This window comes from Poecile atricapillus, chromosome 36 (genome assembly GCF_030490865.1).
Source record: "Poecile atricapillus isolate bPoeAtr1 chromosome 36, bPoeAtr1.hap1, whole genome shotgun sequence".
NCBI lineage: Eukaryota > Metazoa > Chordata > Aves > Passeriformes > Paridae > Poecile > Poecile atricapillus.
In genome coordinates, this window is record NC_081284.1 from 1,227,499 (window position 1) to 1,254,202 (window position 26,704).

The following is a 26,704-nucleotide window of genomic DNA, read 5'->3' on the forward strand; positions in this document are numbered from 1 at the left end:
CTATACCCCTGCCCAGGCCATGCTGGATGTGCCCAGAGCTGGGCCTAAACTTTCCCATCAATTCTTTGTTTTGGAGGAGAGCAGGAGAGCAGGACATGTGCCACCTCCTCAGCAGCTGCCAGAGCGGGATGCTCACCAGCCCGCTGCTGTCTCCCAACACTGGTGTTCCCCCCGTGCCCAGAGATGAGGATCCACCTTGGGAGAGCTGTTGTGGCAGCAGGAGATGGCCCCAGCTGATGTTCCAGCCCCTCCTGAAAGGGTGCTTCCCGCAGACCATCTCATGCAGCAGGATGCCCAGGGTCCAGACGGTTGCTGCCTCACCATGGTACCATCCGAAGTTGGTCCATTCTGGGGGTCTGTATGATCGTGTTCCTATGGAATATGGATGGAGCTCATCAGGGGGATGCTGCTGCTCCCAGAGCCTGACCCCAGCATCCCTGGGCATGTGGGGCTGCCCCAGTGGCACACGGGGTGACCTGCTGCCCTCTCGCCAGCACCTGGGACTTGTGTACAAACCCAGGGTTTGAAAAGAAGGCACTGGTGCTGGAAGACGGCAGCAGAAACCCTGGCAAGGCCTGACCATGACACACAAAGGAAAAACCCACTCACAGTGCTGGGGAAAAACCATACCCACATCCTCCCTGCTGGCATTGCCCAAACAATATTATGAACCAAGGCAAAGCAGGGAAGAAGAGCAGTCCAAGCCCATTCTCACCTGCACACCAAACCAGCTGGTGCACAGGTCCTGGCTCCCCCTCTCTGCTACCCCCACCCACAGGGGATTTTGTCAGGCTGGCTGCCCCAGCCCCAGCCCCAGTCCTGGGAGAATCCCTGCTGCCACACCCTGGGTGGGCCATGAGATGTTGGGCCAGGAGATGCCGGGACTGGGAGGCTACCCCTGGGTGGGCTCACCTGCAAATTGTGTGTAGGCTGTGTCCTGCAGGTAGGTGCCACAGCCAAAGTCAATCAATTTTGCCACGCCGGTGTCCAGATCAACCAGGATGTTCTCCGGTTTGATGTCTCTGTGAAGGACCCCGCAGCTGGTGCAGTGCTGCACGGCCTCCAGCACCTGCCGGAAAAGCTCCCGCGCCTCTTCCTCGGACAGGAATATCCGTGCCCGAATGTAGCGCCGCAGGTCCTCACATCGCTCTGGGCGCTCCAGCACCATCACGATGTGCTTGGGGAGCTCAAACCACTCGAGCAGTTGCACCACACCGGAGAAGCCTGTGGACACCTTGTCCAGCAGCACTATCTCCAATGGTGCGCTGGTGCCGTCGGGCTGCAGGAGGAGCACGGTGCCGTCAGTGGGGCTGAGCCCGTGCCAGGGCTCGGGGAGCCCTCAGCCAGCCCGGGATGCTCTGCACGCCCCGCTGGCCCCACGCCCGCTCTCCCCGCAGGGCTCCCGGCGGCTCCCACCCTGCCGGGCCCCGGCTCATCCCCGCCCGGCACGCCCCGGCTTCTGCCGCTGGCCCCGCTCACTCACCAGCTCGCCCCAGTCCCGGATGCGGTTCCGTGGCACCTTTTTGATGGCCACCTGCAAGCCAAAGGGAGCAGCGGATTCAGCTCGCCGCCTACCGTGTCCAGCCCCATCCCACTCCTCCGCCCACTTCTCCTTCTCCGCCCCCTCCTCCTCCTCCGCCCGCCGCTGGCCCCTCTGCTCACCGGGGCGCCATCCGAGAGCCGAGTGGCCGAGAAAACCCTGCCGAATCCGCCGCGCCCCAGCAGCGAGCCGATCCTGTAGCGCTGCTGCAGGGCCTCCTGCGCCTTCCCTGGGGAAGAGACGCGGCGGTCAGCGCTCGGCCCGGGGCCAGGAACGGCCCCCGAGCGCTCCCCGACCTCCCCGGGCCGAGCATCCGCAGGCGTCCGCTCCTTGCAACGCGACAGCGGCGGCTCGGGGCCAGCGGCCGCGCTGCCGAGCGGCGGAGCTCGGGCCGGGGAAGCCGCAGCGGAGGCGGCGGCAACGGCTGCACCGCCTGTGTCCTCCGGGGGCCCCGGGAGGAGCCGGGGCAAGGGCCGGGGCCAGGTCCAGGGCAGGGCTCGGAGCAGGCGGAGCCAAAGGGCGGTGATACCGCCCCAGCCCCAGGCACTGAGGCCCGCCCAGAAGCGCCAGCGCCAGCTCGGCTGGAGCCGGGTGGTGGCGAGAGCGGGACAGGACGCCCGGGGCCGCGGTCGGGGCCGGGGCCGGCGCCGGGGCCGTGGCCAGGAGCGGGCAGGGGGCATGTTCCGGGCGGACAAGGGGAGAGGGTAACTGGTAGAGAAGGAGAACACAAAGACAGAGAGATCGGGAGTGGGTGAGGGACCGCGGGGGAGAGGGTAGAACAGAGGGATGGGGAGAGGAGAAGATACAGAGGAGAGATAAAGTAGTTTCGTTTGCTGCTTTCTCTTTGCGCTGCTGCTGCTGCCGCTGCTGCTGCTGCTGCTGCTGCTGCTGCCGCTGCTGCTGCTGCTGCTGCTGCTGCAACTGAAGCACCGGGGCCGTTTGTCCCCGGGGCCGTTTGTTCGTTGCCCGCTCGGCCCTGCCCCGAGCCCCGCGCTCCCCGGGCAGCCCCTGAGCCTGGCCAAACACGGGAACTTTGCCGTGTTGAGCCAAGAGCCAGAGTCTTGATTCCTGCACAGGGGCACAGCAATGCCCTTGGCTGCTGCTGTGCCTTGTCCCTGCTGAGCGTCAAACACTGTCTGAGCACATTTCCTGTGTGAGGAGCAGGAGGTTTGGGCCGCAGGACATTCCGTCTGTGCCGCTGCCCCGCAATGGGCGGCCGTGCCCGGGGCTCTGGGCCTGCCCCGCGTGCGCTGAGCTCCCGACACTGCGGGAGCTGCCCAGGCTGGGCTCAGGTTCCCACTGGGACTGGGCAGCAGGCTGGGCTCCAGCTGGGATCAGCAGCAGCTGGAAATACCTCTGGGCATCTCCATTTTCTGCTGCTGTTCAGAAGAAGCAATGAAGCGACAAGTTCTGGTTTTCCTTTCTCCTGGTGTATTTTTTCATTTTATTTGCCACTGCAGAGGCAATTTGTGTGATGGCCTCTGTCAGTTGATTCTATTTCAGCAGCAGCAGCAACAGGGCTGTGCTTGAGCACTGCAAATGTCCGCTGTGTGGCTTTCATTCCCCTCGACTTAGTGCTCAGGGCCTTGGGAGCATTTCAAGATCTGCTACTCATGATGCCTGCAACTCAAATTCAGGTGCCAAGCTGAAGAGGGGCAAGAGCAGCCGGGATCTACAATGTCCAAGGCAAAGGCACCAACAGCCTCCTGCTGTCACCTCAGGGTGAGTAAAACAGAGCTGAAAACAGCGCTGGAACCCGATCCTTTCTTCCTCTGAGGGCTGGCTCAGGGCAGCAGAGGCGGGCCCTGAGGAAGCCTGAGGGCTGTTTGTGGGGGATTGTTGCTGTAGTCCAGAATTGCCCTGGAAAAAGCCCTGGGAAGCCGAGGCAGGAGCAGGTGGGAAGGGCCGGCGCTGCTGCTGCTCCTGGCCGGGAGCCCCGGCCGGGCCGGGCCGGCGCCCGCTGCGCTGCGGCTGCTGCTGCTGCCAGAGCCGGGCGGGACTCGGGGACAGGGAATGGACACGGGGGGACAGCAAAGGCCTTGGGGGCTGCAGGGATGGTGGTGCTCGGGCCAGCGCCAGCACAGAGCTTCAGCCCGCAATGAACCCCGAGGGAAACGCTGGGGAAAGGCTCCATTCAGCCTTTCTTTACTCGGCGCTGTGAAGGGACGGAAATAAAAGGAGAACAAGCAGGGCCCGACCCCTTCTCCTTTGGGAGGAGCCCCGCGCCTGGGGCTGTGAGGGGCTGTGAGGGGAAATGAAGGGCTGTGAGGGGCTATGAGAGGTTCTACAGGGCCATGAGAAGTTCCATGGAGCTGTGAGGGGCTGTGAGGGGCCATGAGGAGCCTCAGCCCTGGCAGGAGGGGGTCCCACCATGTCCCCAGGGCAGGGCAGCCGTGAGGGGCTGTGAGTGCAGACGTGGCAGCAGAGCGGGCTTGGGGCAGCTCTGGGAGGGGATGAGACCCTTCCCCAGGTTCACACCACACCAAACCAGCATTAACAGGATTTTCCATCTTGAGAATCCACTGGCAACTGGGAGTCAAGTGTACAGTTTAATCCTGGTGGGAAGAGCAAGGGAATTTTCCCAGTGAGTGACATCCTGCCATTCTTATTAATGTCGAAGATTTAAAAGTCTAAAAATGAATAGGTATACTATTAAATATTAAGAAATACAATAACAAGAAATAAAGCCCCAAATCCCAGCACCCTGCTCAGTAATATGCTCTTGTCTGTAGAAACAGATTAGTAATATACAAATAAATGAAAGAGATTTCATTTATAATTCAGACTTCTTTCATTTTTTTCCCAAGGTTCTGGTCCCTTTCCTCCAGGGACATTTCCTTTACTCACCCACTTTCTAATAGTTAGAAGGGAGTTAAGCATACCAGAAAAGGCAACAGCTCCTGTTTCAAAGGGAAGCAGCCACCACTCCAGGAAACCTGAATTGCTTCCAGGCACGTGTGTGCACTTGAAGGGTGAGCAGTTGTTGGGGACAGAGATCTCAAACCCCTTCTAAGGCTGTGAGAAACCCACAAGTGGCAAAGTATCTTTGAGGGTCAACTCCAGCTGGATTCCATTCCCCGACACCCTCCAAATGGGCAGGCAGGGCTGGGCTCTGGCAGGGTTCAGTTTTGAGTGCCTTGTGTTCCATGGCATGGAAGTGATCCTATCTACTCTTGTACTGATGGATTGTGATATGGCTGCTGAAGGAAGAGAGGGAATCTCAGGAGACAGGAAAGTCTCTTCTTCTCCTTTCTCCCTGCAGAACCCCCTCTCCAAAGAGAAATGCCTGTGCTGGGTTTCCATGGCACCCCTTCCCTCAGCCCAGTGTCTGACCCACTGTGTGCTCTGCAGGAGCCAAAGCCAGAGCAGTCCCAATATCAGTCACCACATGGTCCCCACACAGCAGGAGAAAGCACTGCTTGCAGTGGGGCTGCTGATCTGTGACCCATCCTGGTTCCATCCACCCCACTCCTCTCAGCCACAGACACCAGAAGGATCCCAGGAAAGCCACAGTGCTCTACCAGATGCCAGGAGCACTCCCTGCTGTGGCCTCAGGGATGCTGGGTGACCTCGTGACCTCGTTGATGAGCATCTCTGCCTGGTGATGGAATGTGTGGATGGAGGCCCTTGACAGGAGGTTGGTTGAGACACGTGTGGGGCTGAAGGAGAGATGGCAGCTGTCAGTCGGGAGGGCAGGGACCCCGCTTGTGAGTCCATTGCCTTGGACACCCTCAGCCACAGGATGTCCAAGAAGTCACACAAGGCTTTGGCACTCTCAGCCTTCTTTTCCCCAAGTTCCTTCTTTCTGTACATTTACAGCAGAGAACCTTGTTTGTTTTTAGAACTAGAACAAAGATCCCAGAGGGAACAAGCCTTGCTGGTTTTAGTCAGAAGCATCAGTGAACAAAAGTTGTGTTTCCTTTTCTTTGGTTGCATCTTTGTTCCTTCTGAGTGCTCAGGCTGGGTTGTGGGGTGTCCTCATTTGCTGCATTTTCTGAGTTCCTCTTGGATCCTTTGGAGGGCAATAGGCTGTGCCCTCTGAGGATCCTTTGTGCTCCTTGGTGACCCAGGAGAACCTTCCAGGTGGTTTTTGGGGGAGCTGCTGCTGTGATGTCACAGGAACGTTGCCGTGTCCTTGTGGTGTTCCTGTTGCTGTGGGGCACAGAGGCCTCAGTGTCAGAGCGGCTCTGGGTGCCTGCTCATTGCCTGAGGATCCTCCTGCCTGAGGCATTCTCAGCAGCCAGCCCAGCCCCTGACAGGTGTCCTTCTGTCCTGGCAGGGGGACAGACAGTCTGCAGACATGTGCAGCACTGTCTGTTTATGGACTTTTTGATTTGGGTTCTTTTTCCCTTTGAACTGAAGATTGATGAGAGGGAGGCGGTTTTTTCTCTCGTTCGGTCTCAGTTGTTTATTTTTTCTTATCAGCATTACAAGGTACAAGGAGCTATGTGCACTATGATAGAGAAGGGGTAAAATGGCTAACAAAGATCTTCTTCAAGGTCTTTTATATGTCCATTTACCCAATTAACAGATGCCAACTAAGCTATTTTCCTTAGTGACCCAATGACCCAACACCTGTGTGCTGCACTGTGACATTTTCTACTCAATCACCTACTACTACCCAAACACCCCTAGGAGAAGAACATGAAGAAGAAAGAAGAAGGACAAGAGACAACACCCTAAATCCTCCATCTTGTCTCCTGTTCTCTAAACTACTTTTTCACCCAGTGATTTAAGAAACTTTCTAATCTACACATTTACACATTTCCTATCTAACTTTAACATTTGTTTTCATGTATCACCATGAAAACATGCACATGAATTTCATATTATATGAAATTCAGTGTTTCTTTGAATCCTGGAACTAAATATTAAAAGCAAGGGCACACAGTCTGTATCTCAGACTCCAACACAGCACAGTCAAAATGATCCAGCAAGTGGTTGCTGCACTTTTCACTCTGGACACTGGGGCTTCTTCTGGGTATTTTTTCACCCACTCGGCCCCTAAGTCGAGGATTTCCCCAGGTGCACCATATGTGCCTTTGGGATTGCTGTGGGCTTTCTGTTCTTCCTTTGGAATGGATGTGATTTTGAAAGATAATTGCCATCAAATGCCATTCGTTTGTGAGAGCTCCTGTCAACAGCTTCTTAAAAAAAGTGTTTGTTTCTAGCCAGCAGGTTGTGCACAGCATTTGGAATGGAGCCTGGGGGGGTTCTGTTCCCCAAGAGGAGAGTCTGTGGCAGTGGACCCTGGCACTCCCTCCATTTGCTGGTCCAGCCAAAAACTGGACACAGCCAAGTATTTTGTGTTGTTCTCTTGCCTGCTGTGTGATCCAAAAGGACTGTGGCTCCAGGAGGGAAGTTGTGAAAGGAAAATGCTCTCTTGGCATTGACTTGTTGTGTGGGAGTTTCCAGCACAGGCAGCTTTTTCTCCTAACAGCGTCTGGTTCAGGTGAAGGTCACCTCACACATGGATACTGCAAAGCTCCTTCTTCAGTGAGTGGGAAAGGAACCTGTGGTGTTCAGAGATCCCAGTTGCTCCCTTTCAACACCAATATGAGCCCAGTAAGCTCCAGGATGATCCTTGTCACATGCCAGCAGTCCCAGGGTGGTCCCAGTTGCCTCTGGCTAGATCAGCCCAGTCAGTCCCAGTATGATGCCATTTGCCCCCAGTGTGCTCCCAGTTGCTCCCAGTCACCCCCAGTATGGGGGATGATGTGCAAGGTATGTTGCCAATTACTATCAGATACTCTCAGTATGAGTCCAGTCACTCCCAGTATGATCCAAAGATGGATGGATGGGAGGCCTCATGGAATCATGGAGACACTCTAGGGCTCCATGGAACCAAAGGACTTTGTGACACCATGGGGTCCCATGGAACCAAAGGAACGTTGTGACCCTGGGAGGCCTCATGGAATCATGGAGACCATTGTGACACTCTAGGGCCCCATGGAACCGTGGTGACACCAAGTTGGCTGGGAGTGTTGATGTGCTGCAGGGTAGGAGGGCTCTGCACAGGGACCTGGACAGGCTGGATCCAGGGCCCAAACCCAACAAGGTGAGGTTTAACAAGTTCAAGTGCTGGGTCCTGCACTTTGGCCACAACAACCCCTGCAGTGCTCCAGGCTGGGGACAGAGTGGCTGGACAGCAGGCAGGCAGAAAGGGACCTGGGACACTGATGGACAGCAGGCTGGGCATGAACCATCAGTGTGCCCAGGTGGCCAAGGAGGCCAATGGCACCTGGCCTGGATCAGGAACAGTGTGGCCAGCAGGACCAGGCCAGGGATTCCCCCGCAATGCTTGGTACTGGTTGAGCTCCATCTCGAGGGCTGTGTCCATTTTTGAGCCCCCAATTTATGAAGGACATGGAGGGGCTGCAGCTCTGCCTGCACAGGAGGGGCTCCAGACCTGGGAGCCCAGCCCTGAGGCCAGAAGCTGTGGTGGCAGAACAGGAAGGAAGAGCCTTGTTCAGAGGGAGGGGCTGCACTGCAGGGGCTCCTATGGACATCTCTAAACTTTCTCTGCCACAGGATTGCTGGGCTTTTGTTTACTCTCCTTCCCTGATCTTCTCTCTGTTTCCTGGAGATTTTCCTCCTGCAGGTGTTTCCCTGTGTCTGATCTCTCCCTTCCAGCACCCACAGATCCCAAATCTCTGTGCACTCTCCTTGGCCTGACAGAACCCTGCCTGTTTGCAGGGCTCTGGCTGGGGGCAGGTTCTGTTTGCAGCTTGGAGAAAAGACAGTTCAGATTAAGCCTGATGGGTCCAGCAAAGGTGATGCTGGTGCTGTCCATGGGCAGAGTGGCTGAATGCACATTAGCAATCTCCCATGAGCCTATTGATCACTAAAAGTAACAGTTTGGATGTCTCAGGCACTTGTCAAGATTCATAATACCTTTATTATTTCTCCCCCTCCTCCCTGCCTTTCTCTGATGGTAGGAAACTGAATACAAAGTCTTAAGAAATGTCCTCATTTTTATCAAAATCCATGTCTTGGAAATATTCTATGAGTGATCAGAAGCTCTCAGCATGTCAGAGCTTCATGAGCATTCACCTCCCCTACACCACAAATACTCAGAGTTGTACTCACAGGGTCTGTAGGCTCTGTAGGCCATGTTCCAGCTTTAGGAGATGGCTCCAGGAGCTGCAGCTGCATTGTTCTGCAGCCAGAGGCTTCCTGTGTCAAGGGCTGGGAGGGATTGTGCCCCAGGCACTTCTCAGCACCTTCCCAGCCCTGACTGATTGAAGCTCTCTGTGCCTCTGGGCTGTGCCCGGGGTGGCTGCAGGCAGTGCCCCAGCCCTGCTGGGCTGGGAGAAGAGCTGCTCAGCAAGAGAAATGTACTTATGAAGCTTTTCCTAGTTTTCAGGATCATCCTCTGTGCTGGGAGCCTGGCGAACTCCAAAGTTAATTTTCCTTTTAATGTGTCCCACTGAGGGACAGCAGTGAGGAAGTGTCCCCAGTCCCCAGGCAGGGCAGAGAACAGGAGGCACTGATGACAGGTGGGGACAAAGAGAAGCCAAGTCTTGGTGCCCTGGGCCACAGCAGCCTCTGTGCCACCAAGGGCTGTGAGGAGACACCTTGTCCTGAGGCCCTGGGGCCTCCTGGCACAGCCCCAGCAAGGCTGGCCACTGTCACCCCCTTGGCCTGCCCTCAGCATCCCCCCTAGCCCACATGCCAGTGGCCTCAGGGATCTGCTGGAAGGAGTCCCTGGGGAGCCTTGCTCAGGAATGGCCCTGGGGGGCTCCTTCATGCTCCCAGGGACTGCAGCTTTTTCAAAGCACTTTGGCTTTTGCTTTTGCCTTGGAGTGTCTGAGAGGTTTGTGCAATCATGATCTCCAATTATCTGCTGTAATTAGTCCATTGAGAGGCTTTGTCAGTAACAACACTCAGTGGGGCTCATTAATGCTTCAAGGTACTTCAGCTTCTTAAGGCACTTTCCTTTCTCCTTCCCACACTGAATCTCTGAGAAGTTTGTGCAATCATGGCCCCAATTATCTGCTTTAATGAGTCCCTTGGGAGCTTTGCATTGACACTCAGTGGGGCTCATCAATACTTTGAGATACTCAGGTTTTTTTCACCTACTTTGGATTTTCCTTTCCACACTGAGTCTGAGAGGTTTTTGTGCAATCTTGGCCTCTAATTTTCTCCTCCAAGAAGTCCATGGGGAGCCTGTTTTGGGGATGGACCTCAGTGGGACTCATTAATGAAATGAGATACTTTGGGTTTTTTTCTGACTTGGACTCCTGGAAAGGTTTGTGCAATCTCCTCTCAGGCGCTGAGGTTCAAGGGCTCTGCTCCAAATGCACCATGGGGCTCATTAGGATCGAGCAAGTCCTAACAAACCATGGCTCTGCCTTGATTTCCCTCTGCAAACTTACTTCCTGGGACTATGCCAGGCATGGCCTCCCTTCCTGCAGCAGAGGCTGCCCATGAGCCACTGTTTCCTCTGGGAAATGCCACCTTCAGCACAGCATCTCCTTCCATCTCTGGAGAAAGGAAGAGGGACACATGGATCAGGTGGGGCTGTTCCCCAACAGGAAGGTGGCATCTTCAGGAGGCAATACTTGTCAAAGTCATGGATGAGGTTCAGGAAGTCATCCAAGATTTGGAGCCACGACAGGGCCTTCCCTCCTCCAAAGAGCTGCCATTCCAGATCTACGCCAAGACTGGGAAATTGCAGGGGATCTCAGGGTGTTCATGGCCCGTGCTGCAGTTTGGGATCCCTGTCAGCTGATGCCAAATGCCTTCCTGCAGAGGCTGGGGAGAAGCTGCAGCCAGGCCAGACTGGGAAACAGCCCTGCAAGGCCTGAAAGCTGCAGTGGGGCAGAGAGGCTGCCATGGATCCCTTCCCTCTGTGCTGGGCATGGCGTGTCCAGATGTGCAGAGAAAGCCCCCAGCTGCTGAGTCTCAGGAGAAGGCTGAGGGACATGGACCCACCACGGCGTCTCTCCAGACCACTCATCATCTTGTCTCCTGTAGGTTTGTTCCTCCCTCTAGAAGGACTTTAACACAAAGTATTTCCATTTCAGATGAATGGATCCCACAAAACCAAGGCTCAGCCTGTGGGATCAGCAGGGACACACCACTCACCCCTGTGATGGGAGCTGGGCTTGTGTGCAGCAACCAGCAAAGGAGCTGGGAAAGTCCTCGCTGCAGACACACCTGTAAGTCAACAGCCACAGCAGCTTCTGTCACCTGGTTCCTGACAGGTTGTCAATGATTATTCCTTGTTGGGACAGTGAGAACACACCTGCATGGGGCTTCAGAGGCTGAAAGTCTTCATGAAGCCAAGCTGCTGGAGAAGCCTTCCTACCACTCTCGTCTGGAAGGGAGCACAGATCAGAACCATTCCATGGTGGGCTGGGATCCCCTTCTGCCTTAGGGGACTGGGCACTGCAAGGGGGTTGGGGGAAGGCCATGGGAGCCAGATGTCAATGGACATGGCCAAAGCTGCAGAGGGGCCTGCAGAGCTCTGGGCTGGCTCTGGTCATTCTCCATCCTCTTTGCAGGTTCTGTGCAACATCCCTGGAGGGGTGGCAGGACCAGCCCACGGTCCCTGGGGCCTCTCTCCCTCCCACAGAGGAAACCCTCCCTAAAGCCCTGGGGAAAGCCATCCCCAGCACTTCCCAGGGAGAAGGGAGCACTGTCCCAAGGAAGGGGAGCCAGGCCACCGGCTAACCTGCTCGCCCTGCTCGCCACGGAGCAGCCTGGGCAGCCCTGTCAGGCAGGGCCACTGCCAGGAGGAGCAGGAGGAGGAGGTGCAGAGCAAGGGCCATGGTGCCTTTCTCTCTGCCAGTCCCACATCTCTTGCTGTCACCACTGTCCTGACACCGCTGTCCCAATGTCAGCACCGCTGCTGCCGCCACCGCTGCTGCAACAGTCGTGGTCAAGGACTGACAGATCTGTCCTTGTGGTGCTGTGCAACCACGGGGCTCTGGGACCTCTGTGACCTCAGAGCCTGCTGTGACCTCATGGCCAGCGTGGAATTGTGTGGGGAGTGGGATCTGCCTTGTTCGCTAGGGAGTTCATCCTGCCCAGCAGCTCTGTCCAAGGGCTGTGACACGGTCCCAGCCCAGCTGATCCCACAGGCTGGGGGATGAAGGGATGGAGAGCAGCCCTGCCAAGAAGGACTTGTGGCTGCTGCAAGGTGAGAGGCTGGACATGAGCCAGCCACGTGCCTCCAAAGGAGGGTGCCCAGCAGCTTGAAGGAGGTGATTCCACCACCCCTCTGCTCTGGTGTGAGCCCACTTGGAGTATTGCATCCACCTCTGGGTGCCCAACCCAGGAAGGACATGGTCCTGTTGGAGCTGGTCCAGATGAGGGACAGAATGCTCTGAGGGCTGGAGCCCCTCTGCTTTGGAGACAGGCTGGGATAGCTGGGGGTGTTCAGCCTGGAAGCGAGAAGGCTCCATGCAGACCTGATTGCTACCTTTCAGTACTTTAAGGGGGCTTGTAAAAAAGACAAGATAGAATTTTTAGTAGGGCCTGTTGTGACAAGACTGAGGGGAAATGTTTGCAATCTAAAAGATGGGAGATTCAGACTAGACATTAGAAAGACATTTTTTACACTGTGGGTTTTGAAACCCTGGCACAGGTTGCCCAGAGAGGTGGGCATCCATCCCTGCTGACATTCAAGCTCATGCTCTGAGCAACCTGATCCAAAGGTGTCCCTGCTCTCTGCAGGGCATTGGACTCGATGGCCTTTAAATGTCCCTTCCAAGCCAAGCCATTCTGTGCTGCTGTGCACCAGCAGAGCAGTGCTGGAATAATGCTGGGGTGATGATGCTGGCACCTGTGTTTTGGTAGTGATGCCATTTAGCTGTTGGCCAAGAGAGGATTGATGGGCTGCACAGTGAAGTCTGCAGAGAACAGCGTGCTCAAGGAGAAACAGGAGAGGAACATGGTTTCCAGTTCACATAAATGCCAGCATTTTGCTGCCCATTCCTTGTTAAGAAATAAAGGAATGTCCTGAAGATCCCTTCAAGGTGGGTGCACTCTTGGCTCTATCAGTACTTGTGTTCTGTAAAACAGGTGAGTTGTTACAGCCTCTTGCCCCATTTATCATTGGATAAAACCCAAATACTGCATTGCTCCATGTCTACTTTGTTCCAAGTAAAGGCAGATTTTCTTCATTCTTCAGTGGGACATATTCATCTGTTGACAAGCAAATTCTCCTTGCCATTCACACAATGTTGATTTGCTCTAATCCGATTGTAATTAACATCTACCTCTCACTGTAATTAAGGCTGATGGATTGTGAGGCAAAGTGTTGCATCATTTGCCCTGGAGAGAGTTTTTTTCTAATTCAATGACATTTGAAGACAGGTGTAGCCTACCACACTTCTGGCATACTAGAAATGAAAAAACAACCTTTGAAACAGGATTCTGCTTTCTTCCTCCTCTTCCTCCCAGGAATTTTAATCCCTGAAGTCTGAACTCTTCAGCTGCCTCACAAACATTATTTCAATTCACACAGGCATCCATGAAGTGAGCAACATATCAGGACTATGGCTGAGAAGCTGGAAGCAATGTAGGTTTAGAACAGAAAAAATAATAATCCATTTCCCAGGTTAAGCCAAGCAATTCCCAAATAACTCTACCTATCCTCAGGGATGTTTCCAAAAGTATCATAGTAAAAGCTGGGAGCAGGGAGAGAGAATGTCAACAAAATTAAAAATACAGATATCTGAGGTCTTTGTATTTCTATGAAAACAGAGTCAAAATTGTTTATAAATGGAAAATTAACTAAGAAGTGAACAACAGATTGTCCAAATAGCTGCTTGGGAAACAAAAATACCTAACTACAAATAAGTTTACATGTGGATTGATAAGAAAACAAACATGCTAAGAGAAAAAACAAACCTACCAAATCTAAAACCAGTAACACTGTGTCATCTGTCTCAAAGAAAAACAAACAAACCAAAACAAAAAAAATTGAAAATAATCAGATTCTCAAGACCATTACTATATACAAGACACTCCAGGTAGTGGGAATAAACCAAGGAACTTTTTGACAGTTTTTTTTTCTCCTTGGGCTGTGGGAGCTGTCACAGGGCAGGTCGGGTCGGGGGTGGCAGTGGCTGCTCAGGGATGGGTTTGGCCCATGTCCCTGGAAGGAGCCACTGCCCAAGCAGCTGCGCTGACCCTGGGCTCTGCTCTCAGCCTTCTGGGCTCTGTTGGGTGGCACAGCCTGTGCCAAGGGGTGGCAAGGTGCCTGCAGGCCCCAGCTCTGGGGAAACAGAGAACATCCTGGCCGTATCCAGTGTGCTGCCAGCTCAGCAGTGGAGCACAGCACGGGCTCACGCTGCCCATTGCTCCCACAGATGCAGCCAGCACCACCAGACAAGCTAACAATATCTGGAGAAGCATGAGAAGAGTTTTCTGCAGGGGAACACAGTGTTTGATTAAGTTAATGGCCATTGTGGCTGGTGGAGCACTTTTCCTGAGGATGTGCTATGCTGGAATCTGGTATAGCTGGAAGATAAAAGGGTGAGTGTTTTGCTGATCTCGGCCTCAAACAGCTTCTTGAAAGGCTGCTCACAGTCAGGAAACATTCCCAGTGAGGCTGCTGTGCACTTGTGGCTAGTCCTTGGTTGCCCAAATCACTCTGCTGAGAGTTCTGCTGCTGCCCAGGGCTTTCACTGGCCTCTTAATTGCTGGGCCTTGTCCTGGGGAGCCCGCTGGGGCTGCAGCCAGTGCTGGCTCCCACTGAGGCTGCCTGGCCAAGAGCAGCCCCAGGAGCAGCGGGCAGAGGCAAAGCAAGGTGGGCAGGAGAAAGAGCAGAGACGAGATTGCCCTTGAAAGGCAGAGGCGTTCTGGAGCCCGCTCCTGGCCAGGGATCCTGCCCAGAACCATCCCCTGCTCACCGGGGACATGAAGGCCTCAGGAAAATTAATCCACAAACACCAGAGGTTGATGTCTAAAAAGAGACAGAAGAGTTTTTTCACTTTATTTGAATAAAGGGAGAGGCCATGGGGCATTCCCCTGGGGTCTCTCAAATTTTTGGAGGATGCAGCCTCCTTTTTATCCTAATTTCCCGGCTGCATGTCCCTCTCTCTTTCCCCACTGGCTGAGGTACTTGAGAGGTACAGACTTCCCGGAGTGCCTGATACCTAACATTCAACTCTAATGTATAACCCTCCCTCTTAATTTTTAATTCTCAGAATCTTATGCTGTTTCCCCATTGTTTCTTTTGTATTTCAGTATCCAGTTTCATTTATCAGCAAACCTACAGTTTGTTTGTAAAGGCAAATATCTATTTTCCATTCATCAGTCATTGGAATCTTTCCCATTGTTTCTTTTATATCTCAGTGCTAGTTTTATCTACCAGCAGACCCACGGCTGGTTTGTAAAGACAAATCTCTCATTCCTATCAATCTTTTTTAATTTTTTAATAATTGTCTTTACAAACATTAGTTATCATTGACTCATTGAGTTAATTTCTTGTTCCTGGTTTTTTTTTTGTTTTGTTTTGCAATTATTTGCAATGACATCAATTTCTGCCCTTTTGTAGCTATTCCTGCATTAGTAGGGATGGCTACTACCGGCATCCTTTTCATCACATGTTGAATAAGTTGTACTAAGCAAGGGATCATGTGTGCTAAAAAGATTAGAGTTGCTACAGCACAAGGGAAGCATTTGTTAAACCCATAATTTACTTGGTAACCACCAAAACACGTCTTATTTTCATTCTTTCCATGTTTGGACTGCCACATGAGTTAACTTTCTTACTGCTTTTGTAATTTGTTTCACCACCCTTTATCTATCATTTAATTGGCCACACACTCTCCCTTCTTCTGCTGATAGTATTTGCATTTCTTAGCTGTCACATGAGGTTTCTACCTGCAGTTACATTTTAGATCTGTTCTCTTAGATCTGGATCAGAAACTTTTACAAAGGGTTCGAGTTTCGTGTTGGTGTTACTACTTCCACTGATAGTCAGGGAAAATGTGTGTCCTGTTTGTGGAATTGTTTTGAGGGCAGCTTAAAAATAACAGGTCCAAAAAACCTTCTCTTTCCCCACTGCTTCATAGCCTTCAAAATCTTTTTGGTAATTATGGAAGGAACACCTTGCTTAGCTACTATTAGTGAGCTTAACATGTGTTTGATTCCATTTGCCGTGATATCTGAAACAATTATAAGGAGGGCACTTGGGGGTCTAACAATCTAAACCTACAGTCTAGTCACAAACATTTTTTCCCACGTATATGCTTCTTGTTCTATTTAGACAATAAATGCTTTTTTCAGAAGAATGAAGCCACCATGGACTTCCTTCTTCATCTCAAAATCTTGTTTATTATGGACCTAACTCACTGTTTAGGTTTGACTGGGCTGGCCACCCACAGCCAGTTTTCAGATCTTCCTGGCCTTCCACAGACTTCACAATTTATAAGGCTAAAGGTTTTTCCTACTTCTTCTCTTAAGGTTAAAAATTGCTTTTCTACTTTTGGCTTCAACTTCAACTGGCTGACAATATAAAGCTAAGATTATTAAGGCAAACATTTTTATGGTGACATTTAATTTCCTAACTTAATTTTTACTTTCACATTGTCTTCTGCACTACCTGTGGTGAGTGAAGGCACAGAAAGATCATAACATGAAGAAAACAATGACAGCAAGGATTGGCCTCTAATGACTGGAGATTTGGGAGAAGTGATGCCCACACAAACTATTTCAGCAGCCAGTTGGTGGGAGGCACACGGGGCTTCCCCCAATGTTGATGTCCTGCCTACTGCTCCAGTCCCCTCTTGTGGAGCATCAGTGGCAGCCTGCTGAGCTTCTCCTCTAGCTGAGATGTCTGAATTTCTGGGGCCTTAGAGACCTTGACTCGAGTGTGATGGGTCTGCCCGTGTTCAGCTCTCTTGACGGCTGTTTCTGTGCTCAGCAACACTTGCACAGGTCTGCGCTACTTTGCTGCTGGTGGTGCTTCTTTCTACTCCTTCACTAGGATTCAATCTCCTGGCTGGATTTTGTGAACAGCAAAGTCTAAAGGGAAGGTCTGTGCTCGCTGAGCTTCCTCTCAAAGATATTTCACATGAGATAGTATCCAGGCTACAAACAGTTTCCAATATATATAACTTATCTCTACCTGCCCACAAGGCTGAGAATTACAAGGATAAGGAATTCCAAACATCAATTCAAAGGGAGATAATTGAGTATCCTCCCTGGGTCTGGCCCTTATTTTTGCTAAAGCCAGTGGCAAGAGCCGTACTGACAGCATCTTAGTTTTTATTACTAGCTTCAGAAGGTGTTTCTTTATTTCTCCATTTATCCTTTCAATCCAGCCTGAACTCTGGGGGTTCACATCTAACAATTGTATCATTTATCATATACTGATTACACAGGTGCAGTTTCACATAGTCTTAGCAAGCACAAGGCCTAACATTTCCCAGGGCCTACTTTTCTCAAGGCTTGCCAAGCCTAACTTGCTTTCTAAATCCCTGAATTTCTATGATTTTAAAATCTTTTACTATCACTATCAGCAGAAAATTTTAAATTTTGCCACTTGAGGCATTTCACTAAAATCTACCTGGCATCTCTGGAAGGGACATACAGCCCAAGGCCTCCTCCCCTGGCAAGTTTCTTTGTAACTCTGTTATTGGTTTTAGCACAAATCAAACAATCCTCAATAGCTCGCTTTGCCAGAGTAAAAAAAGACCCACTGCAGCATATATTTTGAGGAAGGCTCTTGCCAGTCCCTGGGAGCCCCAATGACTTCTTTCATGAAGTTGTTTTAGCAACTGTAAGGCCAGAGCTTTTGGTATCCACTGTTTACCATCTCTTGTAAACCATTTTCCCCCACTTTTAAATTCTGCATCCTCTTGCTCCATTAAACAAAATTCATACTGGAATAACCTAGCACTGGGCATCCACTTAGAGGCTCTCTCAGTCAACAAAGCTTTAATCTGATGTGAAACTTCAACAATCAGATTCCTTCCCCTTGTCAGCTTTCGGGCCTCAGCCACCATCAGAGCTGTGGCTGCACAGTTCTGCAGACAATGGGGCCAGCCTCTGGCCACCAGCTCTAACATTTTAGAAAAACTGGCAACAGGCCTCCGTGTTCCCCCATGCTCTTGCACCAAAACTCCTTTAGCATGACCCTGTTTAACATCCACATATAGTACAGACATTAGGATTCTCTTCACTTAAAACGTCATATAAAGGTCTGGCCACCACAGAAAAATCTTCAATCCATACTCTGCAGTACCTTACCAATCCTAAAATTGCCGTAACTCTTTTTTTGTCTGGGGTAATGGTACTTGTAAAATCCCCTGCATTCCTTCTGAATCAATATACCATAACTCTCCAGTTAGAATGTGTGCTCAAGATTTGACTTTTTTCTTTGTTTTCAACCAACTGGCCTATTCAGATGCTCTAAGTCGTCTTTTAGCAAAAAAATTAAGCAGCTTTGCAGTAGCCTCTTCAACCACCTTCTCCTGTTCCCCTGACAAAAGCAAATCATCCACATCCTGCAACAACCTAAATCCTGAGGCTGGAGTAAACACACTTAATATTTACTGCAAAGCTTGCCCAAACAAAACCAGGGACTCTGTATATCCCTGCAGGAGGACTGTCCATGTCAATTGTTGTTGTACTATTTTCCCTCCTTTTGTTCCAGTCATTTTCCTTTCAAACATGATCCAGTTCAGTGGCAAGCAATGCCATTGCCTAAAGCCAATCACATTTTTTTTTCTAGTAACCAATTACTCCCTGTCCCTATTTTTTGCATCAAGTCCATCTTAGGTGTAGGGAAGTGACTAACAAATTAACCAAGGAAAGATAAAAAAATACTTTCCCCTAAAGTTTTCCTATAGCCTCCAAAGAGAAAGCTGCATGAGAAATACCTAGGCCTGCATAGGGACAACACCAGCCCCACAAGGCAGCAGCAGCTCCAGAATTGGCCTCAGGATTAGAACCTGCCAATTCCAGCTCTCCACAACAGACCACAGACTGGTGGGGGGTTCCCCACAAGGTAGGAGCTGCAGAATTGGCTTCAGGACTGAAATCAGCAAATTCTGGCTTTTTACAACAAAGCACACAAAAAGCAGAGGGGTGTGGTCAGACACAAACTTTGAAGAATTTAAGATTTTAGAGAAGCTGAGGCCTTAATTAAAAAGAAGCCTTGCTAAATCTAATTAAAATAAATAGATGGGCCTTGCTAAAATTAAAGGTAGATAGAGAAACTTTGCTTAAATTAGAGCTTAATCATTGGCTAATAACTAATTCTCTGACAACTTTATGCTTGTTCACCTGGGTTTACAATGAGAAACAAAGTATCTGGTAAAGAACTTCAAGAACAGAAGACAGTTGCAAATCAGAAACTCATTGAAGATATGAAACTAGGAGCCCAGCCAAGGGTCCATTTGTCACTTTGCATGGAAAAGGTAGAAAGGTCAGAACGAGGAAGAGCCATATCCCTTCCTCCCCTCTGTGACCCCTTCTCATAAAAAGACCAGTGACCCATTTCAAGAATCAACCTATGCATGCTTAATTGCTTTGTTCCTAAGTAGCATAGGAAGTGAAAAGTGGGTGAATTTGTATTTGTATTCAATACTTCTGTAAATAAAAAGCCTGTATTCACCTCTAGTTGGGGTCATGTGTATTAAGTGGTGACCCGACACATCAGCCCAGCGCTGCTAATAAACATACACTTTTTAACCCTAAACCAGTTAAAGAGTCTTTGTCTGTCTCTGTTGGATATTGATACTAGATCATATCCATATGTTAGAAACTCAATCTTAAAATGCATCCAAAAATTGCATGTGGAGAAAGGAAAAGAACTTGTGGGTTTGAGAAGATGAGGATGGATTTTGTTAACAGCCCACTGGAAACAGGACCAACAGAAGGAACAATTGTTTTTGGAATGCTCCCACATGAAGGTACAGAAGAAGGTTTTAGTCTTGAGCTCAAGTTTATTTGTGCAAGGGAAACAAGAACAACAACAACAATAATAATAATGAATATATAACTCAATAATACATATTTAGATCCATAATTAAAAATTGATAATGTGAAATAATGCTGACAATACCAAGTTGTTAGCTTCGTCTGCTCACTGTAACACTAAATACCCTACAAAAAAGAACTGGCCAAGACCCAAATGTCAGTGGTAAACTTTGTGAATTGTATACAAGGAATAAAGGAGGAAGGGATGAAATTGGCTGTTTTTATAGGGTTTGGTGATACTATGATGTGGAATGCTTTGTCTGTTCCTGTGAAAAACACAGTGATTAAGACTGATGGGTTTTTCATGTACCAGACTATCCAGGAGCTGCAGGATTGGTTGAATGGGTGAAGGGGCTGTTAAAAGAGCAGTTGAAAAAAAGAGGAGATGGGAACATGTCCTGGTGGAGAACCCATCTCCCAGATGTGCTCCATGCCTTTAACAATGGGCCCACTGGGAAATGGAAACCCCTGGGTGTGCATGGCTGCACCCAATTTGCAAACACAGCCATGGACAGTGAGACTTGGACTGCCTGGGAAATTGTTCTGGGTGTGATGGCCCCTGCCAGGGCCACCCCAGAGGCTGCAGGGCTGGACCTTCATGCACTGGAATTCATTAGGGTAAATCAGAAGCAAATGAGAGTTAACAATACTGAAACAGGAATTCAGATTCCTCCTGGACACTTTGGTTTGGTAACTGCTCACTGGAGCTTGGCCTTGCAAAGTGTTCATGTCATGGGAGGAGGAATTGATGCAGATTATCAAGAATAAGTAACCTTGTCACTAAAGCACCACTGATGTCTGTAAATTGTATCTTGAGAGACAGCCAGAACCTTTGTTCACCAGAAACACCTCTAGAGATTTATCAAGGCATTAGCCATCAAAATTATTTTGAAAATTTAAAGATCAAAGTAGCCAAACTACTCAATGTAACAAATTGCTGGGTATGTGTTAACCAATGTTGGGAGGAATGGGGTTCCCTTGGAGGGCCCACCCTGTGAGGTGGCCAGAACTCTGTCAATGGGCTCTGACTCGTAACGGAGCCAGTGCAGGGACACTTAGAGAGAACTGTGCTGTGGAACACAGGAATGCAATTACCACTTTTACAGGATTCACTGAGATCTCCCTTCAGGAGAAACCAAACCCTGTTCTAGTTGGAGGCCACAATGTGAAAGGATTTCTGTGCTTTACAATCACAAGCTTACTCATTCCTTTTCCTCAACCTCATTCATGTTAGGAACAATAATTCTGTTGTCCATGGAGCTGGTACCTTTTGAATTCCAGAATAATGCCCCCAAGGTCCTTTGCTGTTCAGCTTTACAGCTCTGTCTGTGGCTAACAAGGCTTGCTGGGGTCCTTTTCCCTTTGGCTGAAGAGGAGCCAGGTCCCAGTCCCTGAGGGGCACCCAGGCTCCTGCCTGGAATTGGTGTGGAAATCCCTCAGTGTCACATCAGCCTTCACATGGAGCCCCGTGGATCAGAGCATTTTCCAAAGGGGCCGTTGGGGCAAACAGGGAGATTTGGTCTGGCAGCACCCGTAAAACAATATCCCATCCCATCAACTTGTTCTGGCAGAGAACACTTGGCTGCAGGGACATATCCCCATTGTTCCTGCCCAGGTTTCAGGATTCAAAAGGTGTTGTCTTTGCCCTGAGCTGTTCCTTCAGCTGGCTCAGGAGGGCCATTTGACCTCTGGACTCACACTCTGGCCCAATTATTAGGACTGGTGCATCCAAACCTTTTATCTCCACTAACAGTGCTGATTGGAGGTGGATCTCTTTTCTTCTCAATTGTTTTTAAACTGCAATACCAATATTTGTGCCACCCTGACATGGGATTGAATAATCCAATCTTGTTTGTAACTTTTTAAGAGAATTACTTCAATTTCTCCTTGATAATCTGCATCAATTCCTCCTCCCATGACATGAACACTTTGCAAGGCCAAGCTCCAGTGAGAAGTTACCAAACCAAAGTGTCCTGGAGGAATCTGAATTCCTGATTCAGTATTGTTAACTCTCATTTGCTTCTGATTTACCATAATGAATTCCAGTGCATGAAGGTCCAGCCCTGCAGCCTCTGGGGTGGCCCTGGCAGGGGCCATCACACCCAGAACAATTTCCCAGACAGTCCAAGTCTCACTGTCCGTGGCTGTGTTTGCAAATTGGGTGCAGCCATGCACACCCAGGGGTTTCCATTTCCCAGTGGGCCCATGTTTAAGGGCTTGGAGCACATCTGGGAGATGGGTTCTCCACCAGGACAAGTTCCCATCTCCTCATTTTTTTAACTTCTTTCTTCACAGCCCCTTCACCCGTTCAACCAATCCTGCAGCTCCTGGATAGTCTGGTACATGAAAAACCCATCAGTCTTAATCACTGTGTTTTTCACAGAAACAGACAAAGCATTCCACATCCTAGTATCACCAAACCCTATAAAAACAGCCAATTTCATCCCTTCCTCCTTTATTCCTTGTATACAATTCACAAAGTTTACCACTGACATTTGGGTCTTGGCCAGTTCTTTTTTGTAGGGTATTTAATGTTACAGTGAGCAGCCAAAGCTAACAAATTGGTATTGTCAGTATTATTTCACATTATTGATTTTCAGTTATATTTTTAAATACATATTATTGTGTTATATTATAACATTATAATGTTGTATTTTATTATTACTATTACTATTATTAGTATTTTTTCGCTTAAACTAACAAACCTGAGCTCAAGACTAAAACCTTCTTCTGGACCTTCATGTGGGAGCATTCCAAAAACAATTGTTCCTTCTGTTGGTGCTGTTTCCAAGTGCCATTAACAAAATCCATCCTCGTCTTCCCAAACCCACAAGCCCTTTTCCATATGCAATTTTTGGATGCATTTTAAGACATCCGGCAATTCAGCCTCTTTTAACCCACTGCCCCACTGCTCGCACGGTGCTCTGACCTCAGCCCACTCCAGAGCCAGCAAACTCTAGGGAAGGGCTTCCCATCTGAGAATTACAGACAGGACTGATTCCTTACATTCACATTTAAAAAGTGACATTTTGTTGTGATCTGGCCAGACTTTGCCAATTTTGTTCTACCAGGGGCAGGGTCAGCCCCAAAAACACAAACACCACCTGAAGGAATCAGTGTCATTTACTGCAGCTCCGAGCAGCAAAGGATCACAAAAGGAGCAGCTCAGCAATGCACCCAATCATCACTGCCAAAGATTGCCTGCAGTGATTAACAAAGATCCAGCACCAGTTCCCCTCAGACTCTGCCATCACCACATCCACACATCAGCTGGAGAAGCTGTCACAGCCAAGGGCTGGAGAGCCACTCCTGGACACTGGGAATTCCTGCAGGAGCCTCCAGCCACAGCTGAGCCTCCAACCCTGCTGTGAGAGGGCCCAGCCCTGATAGTGCTGAATAAACAAACTGACAGCACTTCTGGTGTGGGAACATCTGGTTTCATCCTCCTCTTGGGTCCCTGTCAAAGCCTGGCCAGGCCTCAAGGAGGAACCAAGGGAGTTGACTCTGACCATACAGCCCCAAACAAGGCCAGATGTTGGACTTCATGGCCTTGTCTGACTTCTAAACATAGAAACCTCAATCCATGCTTCACTAATGAGTGGATACATCTATCCCACTGCTAATGACCATGCACAGTTCAGTAATGAGCAAATACACAGATAACCTTTGGCTGGAAGGTTCATCCAGAGGTCACCTTTGGCTCAGGGCCTGTTGTTCAGGCCTCACTCAGGGCCTGTTGTTCAGACCTTTGCACTTCAGGGACGAGGTTTAGTGCTGGGCTTGACACTGCTGGGTGACTGGCTGGACTGGATGAGCTCAGAGGTCTTTTCCAGCAGAATGGATTCTGGAATTCCAGGATTCCATATGCTGCATTCACCTAGGTCCACGTTAGAAGCATTACTTTGGTCCAAAAGTCCCCTCTTGCTCAGCTCTTGTGGCTTGAGGCCTCAGATCCTTCAGCTCCTGGTGCTCAGCTGCTCATGCTGAACGAGACCACTCAGAGTGAAGAATACATTTCATCCAATTCCTTCTGGAACAAGTAGAGGGGAGGTGTAAAAAAAGGAGCATTGTTTGGTGTGGCCTCCTCTCTGCCCTCCACATCTTTCAGCGCTTTGAACCACACAAGAGCTTTCTCCAAGAGTGCAATGAAGCAGCTGCTCCTGCTCCCAGCTCTGCCTCTTCCCAGTCTCTGACCTTGCCTGGTTTTGTCCCTCTTGCTGTGCTCTCTGTTCCCCTGGGGCTCGGTGGCTGCTGCCCAGGACTGTGGGACTGGCACAGATCAAGGGGTCGAGCCCCTCCTTTCTGTGCCCTTGGAGCTGCCTGGTCACAGCAGCCTCTTCCATCTGGAAGCTCCACATGGAGAGGGAGTCCCCAGCTCTGTTCTTGGCACAACTTGCAGGAGTCCAGGGCTGCCATCTCAAGTCCCTGCTGGCATTGAGGCCTCTCAGGTGCCTCAGGCTGCTGTGACACTACTGCACAGAGAGGGAAGAGTGTCAGGGGCTGTGCTGAAAGACAGCTCCATGTGCTGCTGTCGGTGCTGCTGGTGCTGGTGGTGTTGCTGGTGCTGGTGGTGCCTCTGCTGGTGATGCAGCTGCTGCTGGTACTGCTGGTGGTGCTGGTGCTGCTGGTAGTGGTGCTGCTGCTGCTGGTACTGCTGCTGCTGCCACTGCTGGTTGTAGTGCTGGTGCTGCTGGTGGTGGTGCTGGTGCTGGTACTGCTGGTTCTGCTGCTGGTGCTGGTGCTCTGCTGCTGCTGCTACTGCTGCTGCTGGTGCTGCTGGTGGTGGTGCTGGTGCTGCTACTGCTGGTTCTGCTGCTGGTGCTGGTGCAGCTTCTGCTGCTACTGCTGCTGCTGCTGTTGCTGGCGGTGGTGGTGCTGGTGCTGGTATTGCTGGTTCTGCTGGTGGCGATGCTGGTGGTGCTGCTGCTGCTGGTACTGCTGGTGCAGCTGGTGCTGCCACTGCTGGTGGTGGTGCTGGTACTGGTGATTCTGCTGCTGGTGCTGGTACTCTGCTGCTGCTGCTGCTGCTGGCGGTGGTGGTGGTGGTGCTGCTGCTGGTACTGCTGGTTCTGCTGCTGGTGCTGGTGCAGCTTCTGCTGCTACTGCTGCTGCTGCTGGCGGTGGTGGTGCTGGTGCTGGTATTGCTGGTTCTGCTGGTGGTGATGCTGGTGGTGCTGCTGCTGCTGGTGCTGCTGCTGCTGATACTTCTGGTGCTGCTCGTGGCGCTGCTGCTGCTGCTGCTGCTGGTACTGCTGGTGCAGCTGGTGCTGCCGCTGCTGGTGGTGGTGCTGGTACTGGTGATTCTGCTGCTGGTGCTGCTGTTCTGCTGCTGCTGCTGCTGCTGGCGGTGGTGGTGCTGGTACTGCTGGTTCTGCTGGTTCTGCTGCTGGTGCTGGTGCTCCGGTACTGCTGGTGCTGTTGCTGCTGGTCCTGCTGCTGATGCTGCAATCATTTGTCCAGCCCTGCCCCAGACTGAGGGATCAGATCCAGGCACTGCTGCTGCTCCCTCGGGACCAGCCCCAGTTTGGTTGTTGCTGGCAGTGCCAGCAGAAGCCGTGGCTGGAGCAGCAGGTGCTGACAGTGCCCCAAGGCCCGGGGCTGGAGGGGTCCCGGGGCTGGGGCTGGGAGGGAGCTGCCCCTTGTTCTCCCTCTGCCTCACACAGAGCTGGGCCGGGCACAAGTGGGGCAGCAGAGCCAACAGGGAGCCTGTGAGTCTCTTCCAGCCGTGCCTGCTCAGACTTTGGCCTTGGAGCTTCAGGTGGACAAAGGCAGCTGCTCTGGTCCCTCTGCGTGTGCCCGTGTTCAGCACTGCTGCTCCATCAGTCTGTGCCCAGCAACGGGGAAAAGCCTCAGCCCTGCAGGGCGGGGAGCTGCCGGGCTCTGCCTGAGCAGCTCAGCCAGCGGGAAGGGAGCTGCTCCACATGGGAACCCAGAGCAAGGGCATGCCTTTTTTACAGCATGTTTTCTGTTTTAAAGAAGAAAAGAGAGGAAATAGAAAAAAAACTACTGTAAAATATGAAAGATAAAAACAGAACCCAAGTGTGCAGTGAAAAATCTTCTATAACTTTGAATTAAGTGGTAATTGGTCTTTTGAAACATAAAACTCAGTTATTTACTTTGTAAATGTGCTGTTGGCATGATGCATCTTACTGGCCTCAGTAACCATTCTTAAAAAGCTTTTGGGGTTTGATTCCATTATTGTTATTTTAAATTGTGGTGAAATTGGTGTGAAGGAATACGAAAATGCTTTGCGCCTTGCCAGCTCCAAGCAGCACTGGGAATCTAAACTCTGTCAAACCTCAAATTCTCTACAAGATGCCCTTCCTTCTCACCCTGTGAATGAACTGCACATTCCCTTTCAAACCTTCAAGGTTTCTTAAAGATGCAAAGTCCCACTTACAGCTTATTGCCCTGGTTTGGAACTGCAGAAGGGCAATTCTTCATCCATCAGCTCCAGACTGCACTGCCTCAGGAACACAGCAGTGGCATTCTAAAGGAGGAAGAAAGTGCAACTGCACAATTCCAGCCAAAAAGAAAGGAAGAGTGGGACACAGAAAACATCCTGTGCAGATCCAGGCATTCAGCTGGGACTGGGGAGAGTTTGGCTTCTTGCCAATTGGATGTGTGTCCCTAACTGCAATCTCTTGGCCTGCACGAGAGTCTCACTCACCTGCAAAAGCAGAAAGCTCAGGCGGTGTGCTGGGAACGGGCTCGTCTGATGCAAAGCTGTCAGAGCAATGTGAGGGCAGAGCGAGCCCAGCTGTGCCTGGGGCTGAGCCCAGCAGAGCCCTGGCAGAGCCCAGAGCAGCCTCAGCATCCGCAGAGCCCGGCTGCAAGGAGAGAAAACAGAAACCGCCCGTCAGCTCAAGGCTCCTGTCCCCTTGTCCCAGCCACCCACAGTGCCCAGGCCATGCTGGCCATGCTCAGAGCTGGGCCCAAAGCTGCCCATCACTGCTGCCTTTGGGAGCAGAGCAGGAGGGCAGGACATGTGCCCAGCCTGCAGCCAGCCACGGCAGATCCAGCCCCTCAGCAGCTGCCCAGAGACACAAAGCAGACTGGCAGCCGACTGAAGAATTGGTTGCATCAACCTCAGCAAAGGGGGGAGCCGGCCAAGCTGTGCCATACCCAGATCTGGGAGCATCCCCTGGCTGTGGACTCACCTGCAAATTGGGCGTGGAGTGTGTCTTTGAAGAAGGTGCCAGAATCAAAGTTGATCAT

At 50.9% G+C, this 26,704-nt stretch overlaps 1 protein-coding gene across 1 annotated transcript; it reads right to left on the bottom strand.

The window, feature by feature from the left end:
• Positions 1-928: 928 nt before the first annotated feature.
• On the bottom strand, positions 929-26,704 carry LOC131590995 (serine/threonine-protein kinase pim-1-like; the record flags this gene model as incomplete). Its single annotated transcript, XM_058861413.1, has 6 exons — positions 26,647-26,704; positions 26,157-26,212; positions 2,070-2,248; positions 1,663-1,795; positions 1,484-1,534; positions 929-1,279 (listed from the first exon to the last, which is right to left on the bottom strand). Coding segments are annotated over exons 1-6 (828 nt in total), but the record flags the coding sequence as incomplete, so codon positions are not given.